We start from the raw sequence: 8,217 nt of genomic DNA, 5'->3' as shown, positions 1-8,217 counted from the left end.
TTTATTTTAATTTTGTGGTTTAAATCTGTGTAGTAATGATGGTGCTGAATTTGGAGGTTCCATTTACCAGAAGGTGAGCGATAACCTGGACACTGCTGTAAATCTTGCCTGGACTGCAGGTAATAACAGTACTCGCTTTGGCATTGCTGCAAAATACCAACTTGACTCCACTGCTTCCATTTCTGTAAGTACGGTTTTCTTTATTCTGTTCTATTCCTACATGTTTGTCTTTTTGGCCTTGTTACTTATTTCTAAAAATGTGTTTCAGGCAAAAGTCAATAACTCCAGCCTAATTGGAATAAGTTACAGCCAGATTCTTAGGCCAGGTATGTTTCTGTTTATTTTGTTCCCTATGCTTCATTACTCTGGTAGTTAATTCAAATATAGACTGATTGATGTAGAATTCCTTTTTGAAGTTTCATGCAATCCTCCAGTTTCTACTCAACTCAGATTAAAGGCTCTTTTTAGATTGTGGTACTATGCTTGCCAGTTTATTTCTTATTCCATTGACTCTATTGATTAGACATTAGGCAGAAGCAGCTGGGAAATCTGACTCCTTACAAGGCTTATGTAAAAGTGAGTGTTTCTAGTTTATATGGAATTAAGTTTCACAATCTAAACACTTGAGTTCGTGTGATGGCAGTAAAATTGTTGCCTACAGCTTTATTGTATGTGCAATTTCCCTGAATCCACTAAGGTTGTTTAACATTAGAATGCTGCTTTTTCAGAAATATGGTTTCTAAATATTATAGATATTTAAAACTGAATAGGAAAGATTACCACAACTACTAAACAGCAGCTGTATTTGGATGGGATTAAAGGAGACCACTAAACAGCAATTGACTCATCACCCCAGCTGGTGTACAAGGACAAATTTCTTCACTAGACCTGTGAATTCTCTACCACAGAAAGCTGTTGTGGCCAGTTTGTTAGATATATTCAAGAAGAAGTTGGACATGACCCTGGCTAAAGGGATCATGGAGTATGGAAAGAAAAAAGGAGTGAGATGCTGAAATTGCATGATCAGCCATGATCATACTGAATGATGGTGCAGGCTGGAAGGACTGCACTTATTTCCCATGTTTCTATGTCCTTAAGTGCTCTGCCATGGACCTGATGGCCAGGCACGAGTCCCTGTCACTATGCTGCTGGTATAAAAGTATAAACAAATTGGTCGCTGCCTCATTCTAGATCTCCCCTTCAAGTGGAGCAAAGACTGGAGAAGGGTTCAAATCAGATTCCTTTGCAAGTAACTTACTAGTCTGATCAAAGTCGAACTGCTTTCTAATTTTTGTATCAATTATCATTTTTAAAAGACACTTTAAAGGTCCTGTTCTGAATCTCATCAATTTTGCTCTAGTTCCTGCTTTAAAATTCTACTGTGGTTCTTGCTAAAATTGAATGTTAAGACATAAGAAATTTAGTATGGCATTTGGGTTTTGTAACCATATGACTTTTCCTCTGCAGGTATAAAACTCACTCTGTGTTCCCTAATTGATGGAAAGAGCATCAATTCTGGTGGTCACAAACTTGGTTTGGGTCTTGAATTGGAAGCTTAAGATGTGCACCTTTTTATCTTCAATGACAAAGGGATTTCGGAAGAAAGCAGCATTTGGCCATTACGTGTAATTCCAACTTGACAGATGGGCTTTTCTGAAAAGGAAGTTTCAAATCAACCACGTACCTGTATTTTTAGTACTTTAATTGTTTTTTGAGTGAAGTTGGTTATCTAGAAGGTGATGCAGAAGTCATATGTCGCTCATTTATACATAATTTAAAAATGTATTTAACTGTTAATACAACAGTCCCAATAATAATGGGGTAGGCCTTTACAAAACTCAAGTCGTGACTGCATGTTTCCTGGTTTAATGTCTATTTTGAGACGTTGTGCTGTGTCAGTTCACCAAAAGTCTGGATAAATTGAAATTATCCAAGTTGCAATTAAATTTTATGGAATCTGTGTATAGCAAAAAAAAAAACAACTATTTTCGTTATCCCAAACCCATACAATTGATGCTGAATAAAAATCTCAAATACAGTGTGTTGTTTATCCCTTTCCTCTTTGTGACATTTTGAATTTGGTATGGTCATGCATGCTTCTTCCAGGAAGGAGCAATGGATTAGCTGATGATCTTTATGGTGGCTGTAAAAAAATGACCATCTTTTGTGGACTTGTTTTATATTTCCTTTGCTTTTGCTTAGCTGAGTGCATGCCACACTTACACACAGACTGCTATGCATTGAAGTGCAGCATTGTGTTGTCTAGGGGATTGGTGCAAGATTTTATTCTGTCTCTATAGAATGGACACCACAAATGCATGAGCTGACTCTGGTAGCAATACATTGCTTTTATGTAGAAAACTGTTCCCAGGTGCTTCGTGATTTTCAGGAATTGAACCATGTTGAGATATAACTAGGAACCTGTAGGAGAGGTTTTTAAGAGACTTAGAACCTTTCCAGCCCAAAAGGTATCCAGCTTTATGTGGTAGGGCTGACTACTGAAGGCTGTTTCACCAGTAGTGTGGAGAGGTACCCTTAGGCTAGAGTCAGAAAACTGAAGTGATAAAATGCAGAACCATTTTTTTTAAACTTGCATAATTTCTGTGTCTTCTAATTTGCACTAGCTTGAAGTTCGGTAAAACATCTAGGAGGAAGAGAAACTGGCCAAATTAATTTTAGTATTCTGATGCTAGACATTTTACTTTGGGAGTTTTAACTGGGTGCAAAATTTAATGAAGATTCACCTGAATTTTAACACTTCACTAAATCAAGGAAATTAGGTTATCTTCATAATTACATAATTTTAAATTATGTAATTGACATTGAGTCTTGCGATAATTCATTGACTGGTATACTTAGGTGGATGAATTTTACAAAAAGGTTAGGTTTTAAAAAAAAAAAAAAAAAAATCAGTGGGTTCAAGGTTCTAGATCAGTGGGATAAGGTTCTACACCAGTGAATAATGGGTAAGGTGAGTAGTCATGAAAGAAGACAAATACCAGATGGAAGCTATTGCTTCTTGCCTAGTGTCGATTTTTGCTTTTAATCCTAATTCAACATTTGTTCCATTTATGATAGTTTGAGGGATGTAGATTACTTATTTTGAAACAGCAGTAGGTGATAGCTGTCATAATGACATTGAGTTCAGGTGCTCAATTTTACAACTGCTGTAATGCACTAATTACTTTAAAGGTTGTCGTGTAGCTATACCCTTGTATATCGTAAATACACTTGCAAGTAACTTAGTGGTAATAAATGAGTTGGTGACTGTTCTCAAAGCTGAAAAATAATTGAGTTTGTAGTTATTTCCTATTGAATAGGATGCCTTGCTAGTGTGATAGTGTTCAGTGACAAACCAACCAAAGTAACAGCATCTGTTTCATTCTATCATGTGATATAATTAAATTTTGTTCTTGGGCTAATTCCTGATAGTCATACAATTCATATGCTCCTTCAGTTTCCTTTCTTCTTCATACATGTAGGCAGTCACTCTGATCCTAGCATTTTGGTATATATAAGTGGTCCTTTGTCTTATTTTTTTAAATTGTGCACTATGGTGTCTCCTGTACAAACTTGTTCCTTTTGTCTTTCCCATCTCATCTTGGATTCCAAGCTGCAGGCTGAAATGGATGCATCCTTTTGTGTAAAGCAACCTTTGCTCCCTGGAATTATTTTTAAATGGTTCCCTGGCAGTTTGAATTTGTAAAAAATTTTACTTTTTTTTTTGGTATTCTGAAGTTATAATTTGGCTGCATTTTGGTCATGACTAGTGCTAGACAGAAACTTCTAAAAGAATTGTGCTTGCCTTGATTCACTTGCAGCAGAGAATGGAAATCCTGTTATCAGGAGTTAAAATTTTGATGCTGATAAATGGCCATAACATCACAGATTTAATTGTTCCATCCCAATCTCTGAATTGAAATCTAATAATAAAATCAGAAAGGATAAGTAACAGTTTAAATTAAATTTACTTGCACTTGTTGATTTGTGGTGTTATATTTTCATTGAAAAATGTTTAATCCCCACAATGGTTATGGATGTGGAATTGGCAAGATGGTGCAGGGTAGCAGCTATTTCCAAACTGTGCATTAAGCTGTGATTCTCAAGAGTATTTTGAAAACTTTTAATGGAATGTGTGACAGCAAGGTGGAGCAATAGTGAGGAAGAATCTAAACTTGTCTTCCCATTTCAGCGTGGACTATTTTAATGATGGATATTTCTAATTATGTTACTGCGTTGTGCTTCCAGAATATTTCTTGTTTTCATATGTTTAAACCCCTTTTATGAATTACCTGATCTTCCTACTGCTAAAGTGACTCCTATTGAGAGGTCTTAAAGTTAAATTTATTCTCACTTGGAAGTACTCTTAAATGATGAGAAATAAACCTAGCCCTAGTCTTGTAGATGGGAGTTTTTCATGTGAAGTGCCATTTCAAAAGTTTGAAGCTGTTGAATCACTGTACCCCACAGGAGCAGCCTAGTAAAGCATCACTGGGTGGTATGGTATCTGCAGGAATCCACAGACTTGCTTGATTTAAACTAGCTGAAAATGATAAAATGTAATAAGCCTGAAGTATGCATATAATGCTGTGTGCTTAATGTGCAAAATAACATGGTTTTGGATTTCTGTGGAACAAACATGCCAATAAAATTATGAAATTAACTGCACTCCACTGCATCTTGTCAAGTGTATTAGATAGCATAACTAGGCATTTATTCCGGTAAGATAAATGCACTTAAATGAATGCAAGTTTAAGAAGGCATTTTTAGAAAAAAGAACTTTGAACACCCTTTGCATGCCTCTATCTAACTGAATTTTAAATGCGCACACAATAAACACATGCACAGTTAACATTTTCATAAAACTAATTACCCCTGCTTTTGCTTTGAATAATGTCCACCTCAGCAAAATTTAATGTTGCCTGGGCAAGTTTCTGTTCTTCAAGCAGTAGTGTGAAGTCTGAGACCTGAGGATTTTGATTTAATGTGTCACCTGAAAGGTCAGGATTTTCCGTATTTTCTCTTGAAGTTCACACTTTCAGGAATGATAGAAGTCCAGTTTTTCTGTGAATATTCAGTGCTGTTATTACAAGTGAAAAACAATAAATCCTAAACTGATCTCCATGTTTGGGAATAACAGCAAGACTATTAACTATGGTCAGATCAGGTAAAGTGCTGCTGAAAGTCAGTGTAATTGATTCGCCAAATGGTGGATCTTGGAAATTCAGTAGATACCATTTGAGAGCTGCTGTGCGCTCATTCTTCATGTTGCTGCTCTCTACTTAACCTTCAGCTGATAAGTTAGTGCTCCTCTTGAATGTCCTACACAAGTATTGCAGTTGGCAGCACTTGGTAAGTGAGATCTTAAATGTCACCAAACTGGTCAACACTACTGATTACACTATTGAAATGTCAAAGGAGCTATCTGCCTGTGACATGATGGAACCAACAAAAGAGAATGTGGTGTTGATGTCTTCAATCTACCCTAACATGCATCTGTCTGTGATAGCATTGTTGGCTGTGACTACTGCAGTCTTTGTGGATGCAGCCTTGTCTTCACATGAGGATGCTATGCTTCAAAACGGTAGATTTGTGGTAGATCTAGCAGGTGATCACTGGGTATGCATAGGGTCCTCTTGATCATTGACAATGGCATCATTATTCTGCTGCTAGTTTAACATGATCAGCATATACCTCACTATCATTGCTGTCAAACTAGTTGACTAACCCTGATGCACCTAACCATCTGCCCTTGACATTTAATTGCTTTATCACTGAATTTCCTGCTCTCAATGTCCTGGCTTTTACCACTGACCAAAAACTTAACTGCCATACAAATGGCTATGTGAGCAGGCTAATGGCTGAGAATTCTGCAGGAAGCCATTTGACTTTTTCCCCCTGGCCTGTCCACTTCCTAATAGTACTAGTGCTGTGCCTCAACCAGATGGATGGCAGTGGTTCAAAGGGGCAGCTCACAACCACCATTAATTAGAGGGACTGGCAACAAATTCCATGAACAACTAAAAGGCAAATAAATACTACTTAGGGGTGTTGGGGAGAAACAGCAATAAAGCTAGCTCCCTCAGCAGTTTGGGATTGATTGTCAATCTATTTAAATAAGATATTTAGTGTCTGCCTTGTTTACTTTTGAGGCTTGTGGAAGTGTTGCTGCATTTCAGTCCCAAACTAGATGCTGCAACCCACTTCAGTTAAAGAACTCCCTTGCCTACACAAATCACCGAATTTATGTTCTGGCTAAATCTAGGATGCGCAGGCACTGAAAACAATCTATGCAGTCATATGTTAGATTTTCCAGATGCAAAAAATGATTAGCCATAGTTATATTTATACACTTATTTCACCAATTATGTAAACTTCTGTCCTACAAGAATATGTACTTCTGTTGCACCCCTATATTAATAGAAAGTGATTCAAGGTCAGAGGGGAAATTGAACTAAATGGGAGGCACAGACTGATCGGTGTTGGGGTGGAACAAGATGAAAGCAATCTTGAAGAGGGACAGATAAGTCCTCCCAAATAAGTTTTGTATTGTGTGAGAGAACAATTGTTAATGGATCAGGGAATGAGACTTTGCACCAGGATATACAGCTGGATGGATTTCAGGAGATGGCATAGATGAGCCATGAAGCTATTTGAAGTGAATGAAATTACTGAAGCAAGTGAAACAAGTGTCAGTGGAAGTCCATTGGGCTTCGTATGTGTGAGAATGCTTGTCAAAGCATTCTGAATAATTGTAACTTGTGACGGTTGTGAGCAGGGTATTGCCTCAAGGAAATAAACAGTGTTATGGACAAGATTGCCCCAAAATTATTGTAAGGAGATAACCTAGACCCTAACTTTTACCTTTATTTAAAGGCAAGTGTAATGTGGTGTGTTCCAGATGTGATTTGATTGGTCCACCGTTAGGTTTTAATCGAAACACACTTTATTCTTATGCATTTTTTTTGTATTTTAACTGTGTTATAACTCCAATTCTTTTGAAATACTTAACAAGATAATGTATTATGGAACCACTACTTATCAACTGTTTCAGTATGGGCTGCATCCCACAAACACACCCTTTGGCAAAAATACAATTCAGTAAAGCAGTTCTGGTTCTCGCATGTAGTCTGTCTCTAGTCCAGAACAAAGAAACAATCTGTCCCTTTTGATTTCTTAGAGGAAGCCTTGCTGACTAAGACTTAATTCTAGCTGAGCTTAGCTCAGCAGCCAGCAGCCGACTAACTGAAAGCAAAACTAAAAGCCTTCCTGGGTCTGTGTGAGCCCTGACCCTGCCCATTCATAATTCTTTAAAAGCTGTTTACCAACTGCCTGTTTGAAGGAGATATTCTGGCAGTACTGTGACAACCCCTTCTGCAAGACAAACAGCACAGAACACATCTCTTAAACACACTGTAGCGTCAGAACAGATGAACCAAGGTTTTGGAATCAGTGAGGCAAAAATATGGGCAATGTTATCTGATATGAATAGATTATAATCAGTCTGATATGGGAAAGGAAGCAGGGCATGTGTTTGAAAACACTTACTGTTATCTGTCAAAGGTGGCAGCAGGGAAAATTGATAGAAACATAGCTGGAAGATAAGAGTGGTAGGAGTCACGGGAATGCTTTCATTGTTCAGGGTCTCCAGAGGGTATGTAACCAGGCAGCTGTGAAATTTAGCAATGGCCTTGTAATTGATATAGGAGGTCAGTAGGTAGAACTGGTTGGTGTTTTGGAGGCAGGCATTACTTTATTAGAGGACAAAGAAGTGTCAATAGTGGAGGAATCCAAGAGGCTTTTAGATGCGATGAACCATATTTTCAGCGAAACAAAGTCCTGCTTGGGAACTTGATCGGTATAATCTCAATACCGTTAATGAACAGGAAGCCATGTTATAGAGAAGTGAATAGGAAGGGAAGGTTTGGAGTGAGAGTGCAATTGTGATACAGGTGAGAAAATAAGCACTGGGAATTGGACAATAATTGAAAATGTATGAGACCAAGAAAGCAGAAGTAGAATAATTGCATCCTTTGCATGAAATGCACTCATGCTTATGTATATTTTGGCTGTCCTGTGCAATTTGTTCTTTTGTCCATCTTAGGGAGCCCACTGTGCTCTTGTTGAAGGGTCAGGCCTAGTCAATGAATCTCAGACTACCCATAGGTATGATAATCCTGAAGGTAGAGATGATGCTGAGGGAGCTGCTGAAGGCTT

General features: G+C 37.7%; 1 protein-coding gene across 1 annotated transcript; it reads left to right on the top strand.

The window, feature by feature from the left end:
• Window positions 1-22: 22 nt before the first annotated feature.
• LOC125486848 (voltage-dependent anion-selective channel protein 2-like) lies at window positions 23-4,668 on the top strand (the record flags this gene model as incomplete). The annotated part of the gene is made up of 3 exons (XM_048616189.1): window positions 23-184; window positions 269-326; window positions 1,468-4,668. Coding segments are annotated over 3 exons (312 nt in total), but the record flags the coding sequence as incomplete, so codon positions are not given.
• Window positions 4,669-8,217: the final 3,549 nt, after the last annotated feature.

The sequence above is a fragment of the Rhincodon typus genome, chromosome 34, assembly GCF_021869965.1.
Source record: "Rhincodon typus isolate 14 chromosome 34, sRhiTyp1.1, whole genome shotgun sequence".
In the NCBI taxonomy this organism is placed as follows: Eukaryota; Metazoa; Chordata; class Chondrichthyes; order Orectolobiformes; family Rhincodontidae; genus Rhincodon; species Rhincodon typus.
Note: the sequence above shows the minus strand (reverse complement) of the source record. Positions and strands in the feature narration are given on the sequence as shown.